General features: G+C 49.3%; 1 protein-coding gene across 32 annotated transcripts in view; it reads left to right on the forward strand.

Moving 5' to 3' along the window:
- EPB41 (erythrocyte membrane protein band 4.1) overlaps nucleotides 1-22,537 on the forward strand; it is a 96,672-nt gene that overhangs the window by 36,213 nt on the left and 37,922 nt on the right. For all 32 annotated transcript variants that reach the window (XM_054223714.1, XM_054223710.1, XM_054223713.1 and 29 more), the window contains 6 exons: nucleotides 10,311-10,779; nucleotides 13,150-13,380; nucleotides 16,014-16,118; nucleotides 18,998-19,040; nucleotides 21,087-21,162; nucleotides 21,660-21,878. In XM_054223714.1, the coding sequence (XP_054079689.1) occupies nucleotides 10,318-10,779; nucleotides 13,150-13,380; nucleotides 16,014-16,118; nucleotides 18,998-19,040; nucleotides 21,087-21,162; nucleotides 21,660-21,878 (1,136 nt within the window). In that variant the 5' untranslated portion in view covers nucleotides 10,311-10,317. Of the gene's footprint in view, nucleotides 1-10,310; nucleotides 10,780-13,149; nucleotides 13,381-16,013; nucleotides 16,119-18,997; nucleotides 19,041-21,086; nucleotides 21,163-21,659; nucleotides 21,879-22,537 lie in introns of those variants that run through there.

A 22,537-nucleotide genomic window follows, 5' to 3' on the forward strand; every position in this document is an offset into this window, starting at 1 on the left:
CTGCCAGCCGTGCTGGGATGCAGCCGCAGGGAGGTCCCAGTCGTGTCACCCCGTGGTGAGTGGGTGTCCTGGTGTCTCTCCGCCATCTCGGTACCCATCACCAGCTCTTGGCTGTTTGGGGTGGTGGTGGTGGGGTCTTGTTGCGTGGAAGCAGAAGCAAGATGTGTGTATGAGGTGCTGGGCACAGGGCAGGACCTTCAGGCATCTGTGAGGTGCTTTTGCATGCACAAAACGGGTGGTGCTGTGACAAATCTTGGACAGTGACTGGTGTGTGATGGGAATACGAGAAAGCTGGGCTCTGTGTGGGCTTCTCCGTAGCCTTGCGAAGAGAACTCCCTCATCGTGGGATGGGGACTACCAACAAGGATGCTGACACTGATCTCCCATTGCTTATTTGACTCCAGGGGGTGTCATGTGCCGTGTGGGTGCAGGATTCCTGAAAGGCTGCTGGGGGACACCGTCTGTGTGGGAGGTGTTGCAATGCCTGCTGTGATTTTCCAGGGACCAGCTTCTCCTTTGCTCTCCAGCCTGTGAAACTGCCCCAGGGAAAATGGGTGACTTTGGGGTCACTGAGCATCATGAGCAGGAAAGACAGGAAGACGATCATCCTTGTGGAGCTGGTTTTAAGCGTCCCAGCGCATGCCTGGGACATGCCATGCTCTTCTGTCATACGTGATGCTGCATTCGTCGGGGCAGTGTCCTTCTGGGGTCCTGGTGGCACTTGAGTTTGTCCCCATGAAACTGAGTCAATACCTTGAGGCTTTACAAACAGTGTCTGACTCTAGGGTATGAGTATTTGGGAAAACATAGAATCATAGAACGGTTTGGGTTGGAAGGGAGCTTAAAGCCCATCCAGTGCCGCCCCTGCCCTGGGCAGGGATACCTCCCACCAGACCAGGTTGCTCCAAGCCCCAGGCATCTGAGTTACTGGTTTTCAGGCCTGCCTGTTGATTGCCTGTGGACCGGATCTGGGTGAGAACGTGGTTCCCCCCAGGCTTTAAATGGCTCTGGGTGTTTTCCTGCTATCCGTGGGCCCAGGCAGGACACCAGAGATGCACAGTGGGATCATTCCCATGGGTTGCTTTTCTGGGAATGGTGCAGAGTTTGAATTAACTCATCACCTGCACTATTTAAAGAAAAAACTAAGAGACCAGCTTTCTGGAGCCGGTGTCTCCCACCTCCCTTCTGTGCACGGTGCCAACAGAGGATGCTTTGCTGTTCCCAGTCCTGAGGCAAGGTCAGCAGCTGCCTGGGGGGCTGCACCCCAGTCGGCATTCCCTGGTGCTGTTGCCTTGGGGAGCTGCAGCCAGCTCTGAGAGGGCTTGTGGGGCTTCTGCAGGCTCCTCTGGTTTTGTTTGGGGACTTTAAATAGCTCTTAGTGGTTTCTAAAGCTGAGCTGCATGGTCACGCGAGTTTTCAAATGGTTAAAGGTTGGGTTCTTTCTGTGATACTGGGAGTATGCAGCTCGAGGTTTGTGGTGGGAACAGATTTCTCCTCCTTCCCTGTCCTGGTGTTGCTGTGTGTGATGCTGAGCCCTGGAAGAAGAGGAGACTTCAGAGAAGGGACAGTTTCCTGAAACCAAGCCTTGCCCTTGCTGGGGAGCAAGCGCAGGCTGCTGCTGCGAGCGCGATACCCGGGGTGGTATGTACCCACCCAGTGAAACTGGGCTTCACGCACCTCCCTGCCGGCTGACTCATCCATCCTGGACTCGGCGGAGCGTTCGCAGCCGTCCCTGTCCCGTCTCCAGGGCCACGGTGGGGTTGGGGCGGTCCGGGCTGGTGGACGCTGAGGAGGTCTCCAGCTTCTCCGTCCCCTGTGTCGCTCTGCCGATGTGACTGTTGGGCTGTCCTGTTGAGAAAACCAAGAATTGAGGAATTTAGTAGGATAATCTGCAGCTGGCCGATGCCTTCTAGCACTCCTTGGTGGGGGTCGTTAAACTTTAAAAGTGCTGCGTTCAGGGCTTGCTGATAATTGCAGTAAAGTTAATTGTCCCTTTGCAGCCCCCATCTTCGCCGCTGTCGCTGGATGGTTGCAGTGAGCACGCTAGAGCAAATCGTGCAAATAAACCCAGCTTTGTGGCTGCTACCGACTCGTTAAAGCAGCAACAAAACTGCATTGCTGGAGAATGAGTCTCCTTTGCGTTGAATATTTTTGGAGGGCTGGTATCAGGAGGAGGAGGAGGAGGAGGAGGAGTGGCTGATTTACAGGAGGAAAGGTCTTGAAACCAGCTTAGGGTGACGTAGGCGCTAACTTGGTTAAATATCCTTCGTATTCAGTGGCAATCTCGAAGCAGTAACCCCAGCTTAAAGCCCTGCCGAGGATGCTTTCAGCTGGCTTTTACCTGGGCTCGGCGGAGGGCGAACCTAGAGTGACTCAGGCCGTGCCAGCCCCTGGTCAGAAAATAGTTTAAATGTTGTGTGTTTGTTGTGCAGCTCATAACGTAAAAATATCCGGTGCGATCGGTTATTTTTAATGAATTTTTGGGGTGTTGTACCGGGGTGTGGCAGGTGTATTTGAGGCACTCGGCTGAATGCAAATGCTCTTGCAGCCGTATGGCTGCAAATCGAGCGGGTGGAAGCGCGATGTCCCCAGCACGCGGCAGGAGGACAGCCCCGCGCCGCTGAGCGGTGGAGCCTGTTAAGAGCTTTTAGCATCAAACATCCTTCTGGCTGTGGGTGCCGCAGCGGTACATACCCGGCAGGTGCCCGAGTGTGTGCACACAGGGGTGGTATTTATCTAACAGGCGGCTCTTTTATCAAAGGAGCGTGCAGGTCCCTCTTGGGTTCTAATTATAGCTTTGGTTTGGAAACAACCAAAGGGAAAAAAAGACAAAAGCAAAAAGCGCTTTAGCCCCCCTGTGCTTGAAAAACCGTAAGGAAGGAAAATGAGCCCAGTTATGTTAAACCTTGATTGTAAATGAGGCACAGTGTGAGTAAACACATCTGTGTTCAGGCGGGGGGGGGGGGGGAACAACCACAAAACCCTTATGAATAATGCATGGCAAAAAATCCTGCTATTCGGTTGATTGAGATCTATTGCTTATTCCTGTTGAACTGTTGCTGTAGAAAGTGGTGTGCTGCTGGAGGGAGAAGGCTGTTGTCATGTGCGGTGCTGGCGTTACCCTCTCTGTTCTGCTGTCGGCGCTACCCGAAGTGTTCCCTCGGTCAGGAGCGGTTGGGATGGCGTGACCTGCTGGGACGAAGCCCGCTTGTCCTTGGCTTCGCTGGCTCGTGATGAGGTGCCGCTCGCTCAGGGCTGCACCCCTTCCCGCTTGCTTTTATTTGCACAGATTTTTGGCTCCTGCCTCATTCGGCAGGTGCCGGGCTGCACCTTCTTGGTGCGCCGAAGGCTGGCGGAGGGAGCAGCCCCGTGGGATGCTATCTGCACAACGCAGCCGCCGGAGCTGCCCGCGGGGTGGGGACGGGGATGGGGGTCCCTCCCTTCCTCCGCGGGGTCGGGCAGATACCGGCTTCTTTGGCAAAAGGAGGGTTTCGGTGCGAGTGCCGACCGCGAGGCTGAGCTCCGCGTTTCCTCCGTGTTGGGGGGGGGGGGGTTGGTGCACTCGGGTGGTTTGGGGATTTGTTTCGCAAAGCTTCGGCACACGCCGTGCGTTGGAGGTGAAATGCTGTTTCTTCTCTGAGCCCCGCTAGAGTTGGGGAAGGACCCCTCAGAGTTGCGTCTGCTGCTTGCTACAGGATAGGAAACTTGTATTAAACTGACTGTTTTCTTAGTCTTTTTAGCAAACTACTGTTCCACTTCTGCAGCAGGAGGAGGGATAGTCTGCGAGCAGCTTTGTTTTGCTGGCAGCCTTCCCCGTGGCTCTATTCTGGGTCTAACTCCTCTGAGTTCAAGTGAGTTTTCTTGACGGGTCCTGCATGGGCAGCCTTTCCAAACCCATCGCTGCAGACAAGGCTCTGGTGACAAGTACGTGTTTTCCTTTAAATTTCAGCGCTTTACTGACGAGCAAAACCCATGAATTCCTGCAGAAGGAATTCTGTAGCATCCAGGAGGATTTCTGAGGATACAGGGGAGGAGCTCCTGGCTCCCTTTGGTTGTAATGCACTCCCTGCTCCATTTAGGCAGGTCATTTTATAAGCCCAGTCTTCAATTTGACATAAATGATTTGCTTTCAGCAGATGGTGAGCTACTATTTTTTTGCCCTCATTTAAATAGGAAAGCTGTACGATACCAGAAGATGAAAGAGGGGCACGGTGCTGCCGACATACAGTAGATTACGAGGGCTGGTCTGGTGAGAATTAAATCCGGGCGGTTGTAATGTGCCATCTGTGTTGTGTTGGGTGGTTTATTTTTCCCCTGTTGGATGAGGCTCCCGAAGTCTCCTGTTACCCTCCGGGTAAGGCAGCGTTGCCAGCTGAGCGACAGCATCCCTTTTGTTCAGGACCCGGAGTATCGGCACAAAAAGGCGATGCGTGTTAATGCTAATAGCGGTTATAAAATCCCAGCGCTAATTATTCCTCTAGTAAAACACATTAAATAAATTTTGAAAGGTTCTGGTGCTTTACAGTTTTTTCAAGTTGTTTGAATTTCTTACTGAGAGGTTCATTTTATTGCATTGGAATTTCTTATTTTGTTTAAAAAAAAACCAAAAAACAACAACGAACCACCCACAAAACCAGTTCTCTGCCGTGTTTTTCTAACTGTAGTAAAAATCACGTGTAGGATCCGTTACTCGAACACGCGCGTGGGGGGAGTCCTGCTTGTGGTGGCGGCAGTTTCCTCCTCTCCCACCCCCAGACGCGGGTTTGTTGCACATGCACCAGGGCTTGAAAAAACTGTATTTTTCAGCCCGTGCTATCCATTTCAGAGCAATGTTCTGTGTAGTTTTCCCTGGTGAATTGTGTGCTTTTCACACATATTATGAAATGGGAAGGAACGCTTTTTTTTTTTTTTAAAAAAAAACAAAAAACAAAGACGCTGTTGCTGAAACTATTTGATTTTTGCCTATTTTTAGCAGAAATTTCTCTCTTATCATTGTCTCCAGCTCTTGCTGGAGCAGTAGCATTCGGCGAAGCCACACATTTTTGGGTAGGAAGGTTAAGACAGTTTGTTCCAGCAGCGTGATTACCATTATCTGGCGTTGGGCATCGCTGCCAAACGGTTTGTGTTTCTGAGAAGTGAACCTTCCTGGTGGACCGTCCTTTTTCTGCTCTCTCTGAAAGACTAAAACATTGGGAATTAAGCACGTTACGGCGTGAGCCATAAATTGTTTCTCCAGGCTTGGAAGCGGGGATAAGTTAGATTTTACTGTTACTGGGCTTATTTGCGTGCCTAAATAAGAGAGACTGGAGCAGGCTGACAGGTGGGAGACAGTGACAGACATGTATCTAAATATTAGTGTTTCTTGGAGCCTCACAAAACAACCCAAATGAGCAGCATCGTTATTTCCAGAGAACGAAGGCGCCATCACTTAATGACGACCTTCCAGGAGCACAGGCGCAGTGAAATGAGTCATTTGGCGTCCTCCAGACTCGAAAGCTTTCTCAGCAGGCAGCTGGTGGGATCTTTGAGCTCCTCTAAAATCTGTATTTTAGATAAAGGGGTGTGCACGTGTGCAGGCTGCAAAAGGGCAACGGTTGAACTTGGCGGGTGGTTGTCTTTTGATGTTTGCAAGAGTGGGGAGCTCGGGTTGTGACCAAGTTTTGCCATCCTCTGCTCGTCAGATATTAATTAGTGTTGGTTCAAACTATGTTAGGAACAGGATGAACAACGAGCTGTTATACTCCTCTTACGCCTCAAGTCTGTTTGATTTGAAGGATTTTGTTGCAGAAGAGCAAGGTGAGTGTGTAGGTGACAGCGAGCCTGCAGAGATGTCGTGTGGTCCCTACAGTCGTGCCCTTGGACAGGAACAGGGGTGAGCCCTGAGACTGGGGGGGTCTCGGGACTTCGGGGTGGCCGGAGGGTCTGCTGTGCATGGGACAGCAGGTTCAGAAGGTGCCCGTGTAGCGGTTTGCTTTGACGTGAGGTGTTCAGAGCTGCTGGTGCCTTTCAAGAAGAGATGTACAAGGCGCTCTTCACCCAAGCACTGACATTCCCGGTGGTGCTGCTGGACACCAAGAGGTCCAGGTCCTCTTCTGGGTCTGATCTGGTCAAGGGGGATGCTGTCAATGGGGAGATCGACCTGTGGTGCACGTCTCCCCCGTGGGGAGAAGCCTATTTTTATTTTGGGGGTTGGAACTAGATGATCTTTAAGGTCCCTTCCAACCCGAACCATTCTGTGATTCTATTCTATGATTCTATTTGTCTTCTCCCCACAGGCTGCTCTGGGTATATTTAATAACCTTTTCTTCGGACTGCTCCCTGTTGCTAAAATCTTCTTGTCTTGAGTAGGGTGTTTTTAAACTTAAAAATGCTTTAATAGAAATGCACAGTTGAACTCATTTCTGATGAGATTTTTACTCTGAAATCTCTATGTGGGATCGTATCTAAGTTTTGCTGTGATTTGCTTATTTCCGTAGCGTTAAACGCCTTCTCTACACCAGACTTGCAAAGAGCCTGCCTTTTACAGGCTGTCTGGCACCAAAACCTCATCCTCTACCAAAAAAATCCCCAAATCCAGCATTTACAAGCGTGGCAGCTCCGAGCAGGAGGTGGGCAGCACTGCTTGGGCGCTCCTGCAAGAGCAGAGTGTCCTCCTCCAGCGTCCAGGGAGCTCCGGAGGCACCTGCAGGCTCTGCAGAACTGCCTTGTGGAATAGCGATGGAAGAAAATGTAATTTAAATAGAAAACCTGCTTGTGGTTTGGCTGTGGGCAGTGCCTTCTCCAAATAACGAGTTGAAGAGTGGCGGAGTGGAAACCTCGCTCTTCGGCTGTGTGCTGGGTTGGAAACAAAACCAGAACGCTACTTAGCAAACATCTCTGTGCGGCAGAGGTGCTTTTTTTTAAAAAAAAATAATAATACAGCCTCTTGGTTTTGTTGCTTGCTTACAAATCTCTCTGCTTTCGCTTGAGAGCTTTAGGGGAAACCGCTTCTGAACATGAAACTTCAAAGGGAGGGAACCAGCCATGAGCCCACGTGGTGGTCGAGCGCGCTCAGGTCTTGTGGCAAGCTGTTTGCCTGCGCCCAGTGAGTTACTGGTGCTGGCTGCCGCTGTGAAATGTTTATTGGGAAGGGAAGGGAAGGGCTCGTACGTGCCCATCTCCGCATCCCCAGCCCTGCCGGGGGGATGTGAGATGTTTGCTCGTCGCCAGCGAGACCTACCTTCCCACACCAGGAAAGGTCCATTACTGCGGCTTTGAAATCCAAACAAGTAAACATTTCGTGTTCCAGAAATGTTGGCATTTAAAAAGAGGAAATTTCCAGAGGAAATGTTTGTTTGTGGACTGTCCCTCTTGTTTACCGCAGCGGATAAGAGCTGCGCTTCAGCTGTGCCCTCCCTGCAGTCATCATCTCGAGAACCTCAGTTCTTTTTCTTTTTAAGAGCAATGTGTGTTTAGATAATGATTCTTACAAATGTGTTTATGCAAAAAACAAACACAGTAGGAAGCAACTATAAAGCAGACTGCTTCGGCAGCTGGTGCAAGAAGGAGCTCAATATTTTCGTGCGTTCACGGTGGGACCGTCTTGCAACATATCCGATGCCCTATGCGTGCTGGGGCATCGGGAGCTTTGCCCTGGGAGTTGGCCATGGCGAGCCCGTCCTGCGTCATGGGCTCGGGGTGATGTGCGTATGGCTGAACGTAGTTTCTTGCCCCGACCACCTTGTAGTATCTCTTAGGAGTTTCTTGGAGAGCATGAGTTGGCTGCGTGGTGGTTGGGGCGACTCTGCAGACACGGGGCCAGCGGCATCTGTGGTGAAGGGATCACGGGAGGAAGGGGAACGAGCAGTAAGAGCTGCAGGGGCAAGTCACCGATGGCAGCCCTGTGCCCTCCACGTTAGCACACAGCCTCTTCAAACCCTCGCCTGAACCCACTTGCAGACCCTGCTCATACCATAATCCCTCTTTGGTCCTGCTAAACCTCCGGTAACCTCAGTTCTGCCCCTGCGAGACGGCGGCCATCCCTCACCCTGTCAGTTTGCTGCTGGTTCCACCTTTCAGGTGTTCCCTGTATGATATGCACTCTGTGGGCAGCGAGCCCTTGGACTCCTGGCTCTCGTGTCTGGTGTGTGGTTGGGTTTAACTTGAAAAGGAAATTCAGCATAAGCGGCAGACGCGGGGCTGCCCCTCCTCGCGGGTGGTGGTGGGACCTGCTGGGGCCATAGCCTTTCCTTTAACTTGGATTTTACGGCTTTCTCGCAGAGCCTGTTCTGTCGTGATCTTGCAGAAACAAACTCCTGCAAGACTTGTGGGGAAACGAGGTGACATAATGCCCGACTCAACAACGTTTTGGAAAATTACCCCTGGGGGCACTCGCTGCCTTGGTTGGGCTGTGCCAAGCTGTCCTGTCTTCTCCCGTGCAAAGTGCTGGAGGAGCAGAACCGATGCAGCGGGGGTTTCTGCACATCCGCACCTCTGTCTGGCTCGGAGTTTTGCCACATCTGGGTTTCGGCACCGTCTTCGACTTGCAATGTTCCTGTTTTCTCAGTGCAGGTAGAAAGCTGCTCTTCCAGTGGCCTCCAGCTCTCTGTTGGGTTTGTAGCAACCCAGAGCAGCCCCGCAAGGGGAGGATCGTGGGGAGGGTGCGATGCTGTAAACCTGGTGTCTGCAGGAGACCAGGCTGAAATGGGCCCTGCAGCTCGTCCCCAAAGCTGTCTGGGAGGGTCTTGACCAAGTGAAGAGGTTTCAAAGGGTTCAGAGAGCCTGTCCCAAATCTGACACCTCTCCGAATCACCCCGATGGAAGCACAGACCCTGTTGGGTCACCATCCCTGCTTTTACAAAAGCCCTCCTTGAAAAAAGAAAAACAGCCATAATACCAAAACCCAAAGCAAAACAAACCTCGTAAACTCAGGAAAACTGCACTGCTGGAGAAACGGATTCAGTGAAGGTCTCTAATGCTGCTTTGTTTTAACCACAGCTTTAGCAATAATATTAAGCTTTTGCATTAAATGCAGGGGAAGAGTACTTTGGAAAGCCAGGAGGGCTTTTCTCTTTCAAGCACTCTGGTTATTTTGGCAGTCGACCTGAGTTAAATTAAAATTGTTGAATGCAGTAATATGTAGGACGGTGACATCTTAAAATGCTTCTTAATTTTAAGTATGTATTTTGAGCAAATGTTTGTATGCCAAGGCTTGGACTGGGGGGATTGAAAGGCATATTGGATTATATGCTATTTGCTCTGTGTAAGCAGCGGCAATTTATTGCTGCAGATACATGTGATGCAACGTGCAAAGATTAGTTCTATCCTCTCTAAAGCATGATTATTTTGGGTCCTCTTTATACCTTAAATAGATATTCCTCTCATGTGATTTCCATCTTTTTGTGTCAACAGCCCAGGCTAAAGTTGAAATAAACATTGCATCAGCTTAACAGCAGAGGCTCTGAAGAAATCTGCTCTCCATTATGGGGATTGTTTGGAAGCCTTTTCATTTTACATTTTTCCAGTGTGCAATGCAAAGATCTTGTGAGTCCTGAAGCCTGCCCGGCTCCACTGGACTTGTCTTGTGCTTATCAATGTAGTTGATAGACACTGATGAGAGCAGCGGCATGGTTCATCATGTTTAGATGATGAGCCATCATCTAAACCACCTTTTCAGTTCATGACAAGGACCTGTGGCTTCTTTCAGGGACATTTAGAAGTGAGCAACTGTTAAAATTTGGGGCCGTGCAGTTTTGGACTCTGCTTGGCTGTACGAGTGTTCCCTCAAGCAGCAGATTTCTGCTTGGGTTGCAGTGGTGGAGAAGGATGCTGTAAGGCCACAAGCCATGGCGGGCCGTCTGGGGCTTTGGCATGGCGTGGTGGGAGGAAGGTTGCCTGGTCATGTGCGTGTCCTCATCTGCTCCGCTCCCACAGCCAGCAGTGCCAGAGGGGAACGGGGACTTGGGGGAAGGAGAGGACCTCAGGACAGCCCTGTGGAGCAAGACCCTCTGCCATCTCCTCCCCTTTCCATAAGCTTCTTTCTATTTTTAATCATTTGTTGTTGTCAGGCTGCAGACCTGGTGCCAGGGCATTTAGCAGTTTGGAGTCAGCGTCATCCGAAGGGTAGAAGATGGAGGTGCAAACGTTGATAGAGATGTTTCTATCAAAGCAAACCTTAGCAAAATGAATGATGTGTTTGCTTGCGTTGGCAGGACAAGGTGGTGTGACTGGGGAGCGTGGTGTGTCTGTGCTTGTCGCTTGGTTTGAATAGTTTAACACAGATTTAAATATTGGAAAGATCTTGATTGAGACCTTTTGCACCTCTCTCACAGTGTCATCATGACAACAGAGAAGAGCCTAGCGGCAGACGCCGACAATTCGGAGCAGCAGCAAGCTAAGGAGGAGGAAGGGGCTGCTGAAACACAAAATCAAGAGGCTTCCCGAGAGGAGGGGGCTCAGCAGACGGCAGGGGGACAGCCTGCAGCGGGGCAGAAGCAGAAGGCCTCCAACGGCGATACCCCCACGCACGAGGAGCAGAGCAAGAAGGAACGGCGCACCTCCGAGGGCCGGGGTCTCTCCCGCCTCTTCTCATCCTTTCTCAGGAGACCCAAGTCTCAGGTGTCCGAAGAGGACAAAGACACTCATGCTTCTAAAGAGGTGGGAGGTGACCAGAAAGACCCGGGATTAGGAGCCAGCCCTGATGAAGACATCCTGGTGAAAGCCCCAATTGCAGCTCCTGAGCCTGAGCTCAAAACCGATCCATCGCTAGATCTCCATTCCTTAAGCAGTGCGGAAACACAGGTAAAACACACTGTTGGTGTGGCGGGCTCCCTTCTGTTCTTGAAAAATGTGTCTTTTTCACCAAAACGATAAAAACTTTTTATCCTAGGAAGGTAGGCTTGATGGGAAAAACTCATGAGCTGCTAAAAAGGCTCTTCTCAGCTCCCTGTGTTGCATCGCGTACTTCCCGCTCTTGCATTCCTGTATCCGACCGTCCTGCAAAGTACCTGCTCCTGAAATGTGCTCGCACTTCACAGCATAACTTAAAATGTCCCGTGCTGACTCTTTACTCTGCTGAGGCGTGGGAAGTCACATCAGAACTGGGGTTCAAATCCATAATTCACGACAGAGCGGTTGCTCGTCAGGATGTCCCTGGTGTGCGCAGAGTAAAGGCAGGTCAGTGGCGTGAGGTGGAGATTGCAAAAGAACGTGGATTTGGGAAAGGGTTTCTTCAGCTTCAAGGAGCGTTAAGCGTGGCATTTTAGAACTTGGTCATCTGTTCAGTCCGGGCTGGTGCTGACCCTGCCAAATACAAATATTTTCTGCTTATGCATCATGTAGACAGGGATTTCTGCGCAGCACGTGGGCTGAGCCCAGCCCTTAGTAGCCGTCTGATGTCTGCTCTTTACAGCCAGGGTCATTTTTCATGCCAAATGTGAAGTTTTTGAGGCAGAGAAATCCCCAGGGAGACATTCACAAAGCTGCAGCTGGTTGTTGATTTGGGGGTGTCGGATGCCCTCTCTTTTACTCCTTGGGTAATTGCAGCTCCGCCGTTAATCTGGGGCTGCCCGGAGTTAGAGAAAGGCAGGTTCCCTTTTCCGGAGAAGGGGATTTCTTACAACCCACCCAACCTGTGTGTGTGGCTGGGGTCGCAGCACATTCGTGATAAAATCTGAATGAATTACCCGGCTGCCTTAAGTTCTGAATGGGCTCCAAAGAGCTGCTACGGATCTGCAAACTCCGACTTTTGGAGCATTACTTTCCAAGTTAGAGCATTGCCAGCTGTAGGCAGTACTTGTAAATCTACCTCCTTTACATTGCAAAGGTGTAGAGAAGGTCATAGGTAGCACCTTTTCCTTTCTTTTTCCCAAATTTCTGAGCCTGTGAAAACCATGGGATGATCTCTGTTCGTGTTTTGTACCTGTGAGGGCTGGGATTAGCAGAATGGGGAGGAGCTGGACATTTTCAGGCAATTTCAGCCCAGAAATTATGTCTTCAAGAAGAAACGTATGATTTCTTTCTCAATTTAACCTTGATTTGCTGCTTCTGAGTGCATGTGAATGTGCACCCGCGGCCTTCCTTCGCCAGGGGCTGTTTGTTTTAGACGAAGCATTTGTGCTTTTCTTTTTCTTTTCCCCCCCCCCCCCCCCCCCCCCCCCAGTTCTTATTTTAGGTCAACATCAGTGACTTTTTGAACTGTGACACTCGGCAGATATTTCTGCCGTGAAAGCATTTGCGGGGTGCTGCCTGCTTGATAAATGCTGACCGACGGGCATTACGAGCTTTGACTGATTCCCTGCACCCGATTGTCCCCGGCCCTGCTGGAACAGAAGTCAGCAGCTTGTGGACATTATTTAGTTTTTAAATACCTCCGTGCAGTTGGGCCTGGCTGTGATTTCATGAGACGCGATGGGCTGAAAAGACGGGGTTTTACTTTTCCTCTGCGGCGGCTGCGTGCTCCTGCTGCATCCAGCCACTTCCAGCACTTGTCGGAGCCGGCCGTGAACTCGTTTAACCTGCTGAAATGGCAGTGGGGGGAAAAAAACAAAAAACCCCAACAAAAAAATCAGCTTCCTTCCTCCTCCTGTCCCCGAACTGCGTCTCTTTCTGCTGTTGTAGTGAATTAAAGTGTCTTGCAAAGTGCTTCGGTAGGAAAGAGAGAGTGGAGCGAAGGCTGCCTTCCCTTTTTGGGGGCAGAGAGCCGCTCGGTCAGCTCAGACGGCCGCCAGATCTCGGCGCTGACCCCCCTTTTAATGCCACCGCTGCCGTACGGAGGCCGTGCACTGGAGAACAGTGGGAGCGCGGGGGCCCCGCCGTGGGGGTCTGGCCGGGGAGGGGAAAACCTCACTAATCAAAAACGTGCTGTCATTAAGACCATGATGTAATCCGCCCTGATTTCTCTAATCAACCCTCTTTCCTTTTTTTTTTTTTTTTTTTGTAACGTCCCTTATTAAATGAAGACTTGGGATTGACTTGAAAGGCTTTAAGAATTAACATTATCGTTGCCCTCCTCACCCAAACTGCTGCTCCAAGTTGCTCGTTTAAGTCAGATAACCTAATTCTGGGGGTGAGACCCCAGCCCTACAGCTCACCTGTGCAATGCTTCTTTCATGGGATGGGTTTTTAGCTCAACACGTCTAAATTGCAACTGGGGTGATGTGGGGGTTTCAGCCCGCGCAGGAGGAGAGGAGGGAGGACCAGGAGCCGGACAGCAGAGACCTCGAGGGCAAGGAAGGAGGGGAAGCCAAGGAAGAGAGCGCCAAGCCGGAGCCCAGACAAGAGACTCCAGAGACCAAAGCGGACAAGGATTTGAAAGCCGCCCAGAAAGCAATCAGAAGACACAGAAACATGTACTGCAAAGTCGTCTTGCTGGATGACACCATTTTTGAGTGCGCCGTGGATGTAAGTACTTCTGGGGTTTGTTTCTGCTTCTCCTCTTTTCCCCTCTCCCTTCTCCTCCCCTTGAAAAATCACCACAAACGCTGTTTAATAGGGGTCTAATTTGCTGCCAGTGAATTACATGACAGGCTTTACTGCAGAACAAGCTTGCTGTAAGCTATAACAACTTATTTAGTGTGTCGTAAAAACCTCTGTGCAGAGGAATCTCTTTTTTTTTTTTTTTTTTAAATTGTTCTACAATTTCTAGGGTGTCTTGCTTTGTAAAGGTGAGGGGAAGTTTTAAAAAAAAAAAAAGAAAAGTTATCTTGCTGTTCATCTTCTCTCTCATTTGTATCCCAGGCTAGAGTTTAGGTTTTTGTGTTAGGTTGGGATTGTTTAAATATCTTCTGCCCCTTTCCTTTGAATAAAGTGGGTTGTGAAGTTCTGTTCATCCAAGGTACATTTGCCTGTCAGGTCACTGGCTAACATAACTCCTGGAGCTTGGATGTAAAGAAAAACGGGCTGTGCTTAGCCCGCAGTTGACTATATTTGCGGTAAACGATTTACAGTTATTATATTGACTTACAGCACTGCAAACCCCTTCATCTGAGAGCTTTTCTTCCGCTTTATTTTGCGCATTCTCTCACAGGACCGTCTTGCTGTCAGGGCAATAAAAAGCTAGCAGAAATCCCCATTTCAGTATTGAAGTACTTGTCCAGAATATTAATAATCCGGTACTTACCATTCGAGCGTACTTCCATCAGCTTGTTTTTCCCCAGTCCCACTGGCTAACTGGGCCAGGAGAGGGTATCTGGGCACAGGGCTCCTTGTGAAAGCGGTTACCTTGGGTGATCCTGGGCAAGTAGGTCAGCGCCGGCCGTTTGTGTAACGACGTCGCTGCTCTTATTGCCTGGGATCAGCTGGGACCATCGCCGCCCCGCTCGCCTTCCCCTTTGCCGGGGGTTTTGTGTGCGAGCCCCCGAAAGGAGTCTGTCCCCCGGGATGCTGGTGGCAGCTTCCCTGTGGTTTTGTGTCTGACTTTGCTGCGGCGATGCCTTCAACTGCCGGCGGGCTGCAGGGATGCGGGTGGTGGGCTTGGTCCCGGCTTGAGCAGGACAATGGAAGTCTCTTTCTGTAGGTCCAGAGGATCGCGGTGGGCACGGCAGGGGGGGCCGCTGTGTCGGTGGGACCCTCCCGGCTTGACAAATACCCTCGCCTTTAACACCAGTATAATCCTACTCTAACAATTAAGAATTAATTGAGAAGGAATTGCAACAGTGTAGGCAAAGACCAGCACAAATGCCTTTACCCAAGAATAAGTGCTTTCAGACGTCCTTTCCCATTAACAACCATGGAAGGTTTTTAATTCCTATACATCTTTAAGTGCCAATTCCTTGAGAAATATCCAGGCTAACACACGCACTACCTATAGAGACACAACGTATGCACTAAGGACCTTACAGCTGAAGGACTGGAATAAAACAAGGCTCTGGTCTTGGATCAGTTGCCGTACAAATATGGCTAAAAAGGAGCGATGCGGGCACAAGCCATGCATTAGTAAAGCTTATTTTGCGTCACTGGAGCTGTGCTTTCTTTTTAGCGAAGCCTCCAATAGAACCAGCTGCTTCTGGTTACTATAGTTTTGTGCCTCAGGGATGTTTTCCTTCGTGCTTTTCGACTAAAAGGGTATCTGTTCCTGGGGCCAGTTCACTTCTGCAGGATTTGGGAAAAAAAAAAAAAAAAAGGATAGGAACGCTCAAAAGCGTGTTTCTGGAGGCAAGAAGTGGTGTGCTAAGCAGCTTTCGGTGCGTGGGGCAAAACTGGAGAAGCTGGGTCTCATCAGCAGATCAACGTGGGGTACAAAACAAAACAGTGGCTCAGAACCAAAGCCCGTAATTCCCACAGCCGTGGAAATTACGGGCTTTGGTTCTGAGCCACTGTTTCTTTTGTGACCTTGCAGAGCCAGGTTTCCCCCAAAATGGGGGGCTGTAGCAGGGGGTTGTACAGCAGCTTTGTACCCCACATTGATCATAGAATCACAGAACGGTCTGGGTTGGAAGGGACCTTAAATATCATCCAGTGCCACCCCCCTGCCCTGGGCAGGGACGCCTCCCACCAGCCCAGGTTGCTCCAAGCCCCGTCCAACCTGGCCTTGAACCCCTCCAGGGATGGGGCAGCCACAGCTTCTCTGGGCAACCTGGGCCAGGGGCTCACCGCCCTCACAGCCAAGAATTTCTTCCCCATAACTAATCTAAATCATCTTTCGATCAAAGCCTGATTGTCTGACAGCCTGGAACTGGGAGGTGTCAGTGCAGCAGATGCACTTGGGGAGGGAAAACCCATACAAATCCTAAGTGTTTCTTGAGTTGCATTGAGAAGCTCAGCCTTGGGGGGCTTCAGACACGGAGCTGGTGGTAGCAGAGAGAACCGCTGCCGTTCCCTTTGCCTCTCCTATAGGAATTTTTATGCCTGATGCACTTTCTTATAAGGGATGCTTGCTCAGAAATGGCTGTGAGATCAGATTTTGATTTACTCAAGGTGTTTTTTCCGTTCTTGGCAGTGTCCAGCATGGTTTGATCATGTTCCCGTCTCTCTCCCGTGAACGAGGGCAGGCAAAAACCAGCCTGTCCTACAGAATTTCTTTTGTCTCTGTGCAGAAACATGCCAAGGGGCAGGATCTACTGAAAAAAGTCTGCGACCACCTCAATCTCCTGGAAGAAGACTACTTTGGCTTGGCCATATGGGACACGCCGACCTCCAGGGTAAGCGGCTGCTGAGGCGTGGTGTTCTGCACCCGGGTGGGTTCTGCTCTTTCAAAGGATCATCTCCCCCTTGGAGGACATGGTGCATAAACTCTTCTTAATACTCTTTTTGATGTCCTCCCCCCCAAAAAAGACTAAGAGGGTCATCACCAAGGCTGAAATGGTGAATAAATGCCCACAGGAGTGTGGATTTTACTCAAAAAGCTACGTGAACTTGGATCTTCAGCTGGAGAAAATTCAGTATATTAGTTTACTGCAAAATGATGCCGTTAATTTGTAAAACTATAGCTGAAGCAGTCAGGCTGCCCCAGCAGCGGTGTCAGCGTTGGTACGGTTTGGTCGCAGCCATCAGAGCAGTTTTGAGTCGGGGCTTTGCCCTGCAAAAAACTACACGTGACTCTTCATACCAGAACTCTTACTCATATGGTTTCAGTTTAAGGTTTTTGTTTGGTTAGACTCAGGCAGTGTCTTATCTTTTAAACCCTTGGTTACGCTTTAACTCAAGCAATTCTCAAGCTCTCTTTCACGGAGCAAGCCAAAAATGTGCTAAATTGAAATCAAGGGCCCACTTTTACGTCCTTTAGACCAGTTATGTTGGTCCGTATTCTGACTCTTCCCATGCTTCACTTCTGGCAGTCGCTTATGGGCCAGCTTACTATGGCTGACAGGCGTATTTGCCATTAAATATTTAATAATTGCAAGTGTGAATTTTTAATACACAGGCCAGAAAGCCCAAAACATTGCTCTTTGAGGCTGGCAGAGCTCTGTCTTGGGTTTGGTTTACCGTCTCTGCTGTCGTGCTGTTGTCTTGCATGTGAAATTTGCTTCCGTGTATATATATATGTATTTATATATAGCCTGGATTTTTGACTCTAGGCGTTTGTTGTGCTTGCAGAGGGGGGGATAGGTGTGCTTTTAGATCCAATTAAAAGGAAAAAGAGTTTAGCTGGGGCAGCTCAGCTTCTCAGGCGTGTGCTGTGGGTTGCTCACTGCCGAATCTCCTGGACCCCCGGGACTCGCTCTTCCCATCCCCAGACGTGCTGGCATCAATTCTTCCGACAGCACAAGCCTGCGCTTCCTTCCCCGCCGCCCACAAGGGCTGAGAGGTTGTGCAGCTTTTTAACCGTAGGGACTGAAAACAAATAATTTTGTCAGGTTTGTGTCCCAGAGCCGGGAGCTGAGGAAGGTGAAGCCGCTGTGCACAGGTTTAGCTCCAGTGGTGGAAATCTGGTTTGCTCTGATGGGGCAAAACACAGTTTTTGGGCTTTTTTTGGGAATCTCTCTGGTTAGGTTTCATTGAACTTTGGAATCTGAAGCTCCATCTCTCTCCTGCTGTAACTACAAACGAGACCTGACACTGAGTTACTGATTCACACGTAGAAATTACCTTAATAGGCAACCAACAGATGGGCTTCTGCACCTTACCCGCAGCCGTGTGAGCGGGTGGAGATGCACGTGTGTATTCCTGGGCAGGGAAGGGTTGTATGTGTCATTTTCCACCTTGATATTTAGGGAATAAACATTCCTGGGGATGGGCGTTTTCCCACATGGGAATAGCAGAGGGTGACAGTGGGAATCGGAGATGGTGGCAGTGGATAGAGGAGCTTGATGCTCATGCTGCTCTCAAAGGGAGGATTGTTTCCTACTAATTCACGACACAGCGTTGGATAAAAGTGCCGTTAATTGCTGTACCCGTCATTGTCCGCTGGATCAGGCAGGGTGAGTGCTGGGGATGCATGACTGCACCCCGGGCTCGGCCGCCCGAAACCGCCGTGACGAGCCGTGGTGGCACCAGCGTGGCCGTGGAGATGCTCTGCCTCAAACGGTGGCCCTAAAAAAGACAGCAAAGCGGCATCTCCACCTTTCAGATGGATTTCCTATCCCCGGTTTTATAGGTTAGAGGGGGAAGCGTATAAAAAGATAAGATTAAATGTAAGTATCGCTGTCTCCCTGCCATGAAGTTACGTGTCCTTCTGGTCAGGGCAGATTAGCTCGGGGGATTCAATGGGTTAATTCCTTCACCTCGGGAGACCTGGGTGTCCAAATCCTGCTCAGGGCTTGAGAAAATGGAAGAAGGTGGTTTAATGGACCCTCTCCTGGAGGGCTGTGAACACCACCTTCAGCAGGGCAGACCCTGACCTCTGCGAAGGGAAAGGCTCAGGTTTGACGTGCCAGGAGCTGCTCAGCCCCTGCCGGCAAAAGCAGGAGTTGGTTTTTGAGGCTTATGTTGCACCACAAACCCCGAAATTGCAGAGGAGGGGGGGTGGAAGGATATATTTCTAAATTTGTAGCTGAGATAATTACTAGAAACTTGAGTCATGCTTAAAAGAGACGAAGTTTATGTCACGCTCCGGTAAAATATTCCAGCCTTCCCCAGTGTTGGATGTTTTCACTCGTATTTCAGTGATCGGGTCGTTAAAAACCATAGCTAATAATAGAAAGTCTTGGCAATCTTTGTTCCGAATAGGGTAAGTATGGAGTCAGGGTGCTGAAAATGAACGCGGACATCCTATTTGCCTATTTTTAAAGGTGTTGGAGAAGAAAAATGTGTGGCGCGATTGCCCCTCATAGCTGGATGTAGCTGCGACGGTAGCTGCTGTTATGTGCTTGCAGCCCTAAAATACTGCTTTCCTCCCCCTTCCCCCTCCCTCCTGTCCCTTGTGCCTCCCCTACGAGCTCCTGGTAGGTGAAGGGTTGGAAATGCAACCACTGAGACCGCAGACTGGAGTAAAAGTTGTGAAAAACGCACCCTCTCTCCAGTTTCCATGGCTGCGTTCATCTCAAGTGTTGTCTTCTTTGCTGTATTTTTAGCAATTTGCAGTTTTCTGTGGCGTTTCGGGAGCGTCTGTTAAACTGTGAATGTTTTTATCCTCTTACAGACGTGGCTGGATCCTGCCAAAGAAATAAAAAAGCAGGTTCATGGTAAGTAGAGCGCATTTATCGTGTGGCTGCGTGTAGTTTCTCCCCCTCTCATTCAATAAGCGTGGCTTTGGTGGGCGATTCTGGGAGCCCAAGGATGGGTGAGGGTTGGAGTGAGGGTGTCTGGTGGGGATCACCACGAGCTCATGCAGTCCGCGCGTCCTTTCTCCTCTTCTTAAGTACTTAGAGATGCTCTAGATTTAGGAAGAAAAAAGGTCATTTCTGTGGGAAAACGTAACTTAGGGTGTGTTCGCCCTGTGCAAACCCAGGCTGCCCTTGACGCTGAAATGGGAGATGTGCTCCCTGTTGGAGGATGGGAAGATACCCGACAGCGGCAACTACTTAAATCCCAAAGGAGACTGGGAGAGCCTGAGCAAAATGGCATGCTGTAGCGAGGTTTTATAGACTCCGAGGCTGTTTTGGGGGACAGGTAGGGATACCGGAATGGTAGATGACTCGAGTAGTACCAGGGCAAATGCCAGATGCTCTCCAAAGTTGTATTTTAAGGTCTGCTAGCACTGAACTAGCTCAAGATGAGGGCAGCGTCAAAGTTAAATAAGCTTTAGAGGCTTTTGTTTGCTCTCAGGAGCAAGTCTGCTTCAAAAAACACCGTTTTAAGAAAGTAAAATACTGTTTTACAAAATTAAAATGCTGGTTTACGAAAGTAAAATACTCTTTTATGTGTACTTTTGGTGGGGGACGCAGAGCAAAGCGTGTCATTAAGTACAGATGAGGGGGGGGAAATGCTGCAGGGCTGTGGAGGAGGAAAAGCTCCTGCCCTTATCAACTTCTCTTTGCATTGATAGCAGGATGTTTGCAAAGGGCACGAGCTGCTCCTGCCGTGCCATGTGGTAAAATTCAGCTCCGAAGCGTGATGAGCAAATTGCTATGGAATCTGGTCCCCTGAGACGGGGGAAATGGCAAATTATTTGGATTTGCGTGAATATATGTTGAATGTCCGTGTGAATATATGCACATCCATATATGTTGGTGGACGGATACAGGGAGTCAGTCTCTGCGTCCTCCTTGCAAACCTCTGCTACCTCAAATGTCTTCTTGGAGTAACTTGTTTTGAACGGCGTATAATGAAAACAACATGCCGTGGGTTTGATCCCAGTTATGGTGTTGCATAAGAAGTAAATCCACGGACGCTACGTGTCCCCCCCCGCCCTCCTCCTCCCTGCCTGAGGTCGTGACAAATCTCTGAGCAAGTTAACCGCAGGGTTGTCTTCTCTTTCTGAAATAAATATCATTTTCAACTAGGGCGTTAGAGGGCACGGCCGGCGGGAGTTGTAACGATGAAAATTACTTTGAGTGCTTAATGGGTTGGTTAGGACTGTTTTCTGCGGATAAGCGTAATTATTTTCAAGGGAAAGGAGTAACTCCTTCAGCTGTGTCACCTAGAAGCTGTCCGTACCACAAATAATGTCAATTCTAGGTGTGATTATGCGATTCCTCACTCCGTTTAATGCTTTAATTGTGCTGTACGAGGTTCACAACGAGTTGTATTCAAACAGTTAGGTCTGGGCTTGTAAAGCTCTTCCCATCTTGGTACTTCTGCTGCTTTGTTGGGCTGAGTTTCAACTGTGCTCTGACCGCCCCACCACAGCGCACGCCGCCGCTGAGGGAATTAGCACACCTGCTCCTGACGAGAAATTTGGAAATTGGGTCGAGTGATAAAGCAACACTCGTTCATTAACCTAGAGCAGGAGCCTGACCCTCTCTTCATTAATCTTTTATTTCTTCCGTCAGTGAAAAAATACGTAATTTAGCCCCCTAGCAAGGAATTTAATTGTTTTTCCACAAGTTGTCCTTTATTCCTACGGGTTTGCTGCGTTTTCTCCTCCATGTCTTTTAGCTCTTGTGAATGAAATTGTATCTTACACCCTCTAAGCAGCAGCTAGCCGTACATACTAAAATCAGTATTACGATCCGCTGGCCGTATTTTGAAGATCAGCTGGATATTCCCAGCTTTTTTTATAAAGATGGACTATCACGAGGCTGTCCTGGCGTGTTTATTTTTCTCAACCTCTTCTTTTGTCATTGCAGGAGGCCCCTGGGATTTTACCTTCAACGTCAAGTTTTATCCACCGGATCCCGCGCAGCTGACAGAGGACATTACCAGGTGATTTACCCGGGAATCCAGGGAGCTCGCTGAGCAAAGGAAACCACTAGAAATGGAAGACTGAATAGAAATTTTTAATATTTGGGTGTTATTCCATCCTTCAGCAAGGAGACCAGACGTCTTGGAGGGTTTTTCAGTTGTTTTTAGTGAGTGTGTGGGATGCTCCCACTCCCCACTGAAGTCCACATGCATAAAACGGTGTTGTTTATGATCCTGGCATGTGTGTGTTTATATAGAAAAGTAAATTTTTATTTAAAAACAAGATTTTCTGATCACAAACGCCCTCTACTCCCTTTCCAGAGTGGAGGTGACTTTAAATCCTCCTGTCTCCATGCTGTTTACCGTGGGAATATTCCCCCCTAAGTAAAAATACAGGTAGAAGTTAGAAACGAGCATCACACTGCGTTCATCAGTGGCATAAAAAAAGAGATTCTGTTTGATCCTCAAATTTAAGTTTCTCTGTGCTCTCTGGAAATAGTATTTTGCCTTTTTTTCAGGTATTACTTGTGTCTTCAGCTTAGACAAGACATCATTACGGGGCGACTGCCCTGTTCCTTTGCGACTTTGGCTCTGCTGGGTTCCTACACGGTCCAGTCCGAGTTGGGAGACTACGATCCCGATCTGCACAGCCCGGATTACATCAGTGAATTTAAATTGGCCCCGAACCAGACAAAAGAGCTGGAAGAGAAGGTTGTGGAGCTTCATAAAACGTACCGGTAAGGTGCGGCGGCTGGAGGACTTGTTTGTGCACAGCAGCCTGAAATAATGGGGGTTACTGGTATTTTCCCCACCTCTGCTGCATGCTTTTCGTTTCCTGCTGCACTGATTTTTAGGTTGGCAACAGAAGCTTTAACAGTGAGGTGTGAATTTTCAGCTACTGAGAACATCTGCTATTTAAAAAAGATCTAATACTTTATAACAAAATCTTTCTAGAAGCTGGAATTCTTTTCTCCTACGTGAAAAGGAAACTATGTTTTTAGCGAGCAGATTCGAAGTCTTGCGGTTATTAACGGTGCTCTTTTTCAACAGTGTAGTTGTGAAAGTGGCTTTTATTCCATGTGAAAACGCAAAGTTTGCTTGTTTTAACCTTGTCCTTTGTCTTTTTTTTTTCTCTTTTTTTTTTTTTTTTTAATAATTACTTTGGGATTGATGTACGTTTTTGATTGCAATCTGGTTGGAGCAGATCTTGTATCTTTGTGTATATGCTGTAGCCTTCAGCATGTTTGGGGTTTTCTGCTGCCGTGTTTAATGAGTAACACTTTATAACGTGGAATTATTCCGGATAATGCAGGAGCTACAGACCTGCAGTTAGCCTGTCCTCCTCCTGTTCCCCAGCACAGCCATGACCTGGGCAGATGTGTCTTCTTCAGGCAGG

Source organism: Rissa tridactyla, chromosome 18 (assembly GCF_028500815.1).
Source record: "Rissa tridactyla isolate bRisTri1 chromosome 18, bRisTri1.patW.cur.20221130, whole genome shotgun sequence".
Classification (NCBI taxonomy): domain Eukaryota; kingdom Metazoa; phylum Chordata; class Aves; order Charadriiformes; family Laridae; genus Rissa; species Rissa tridactyla.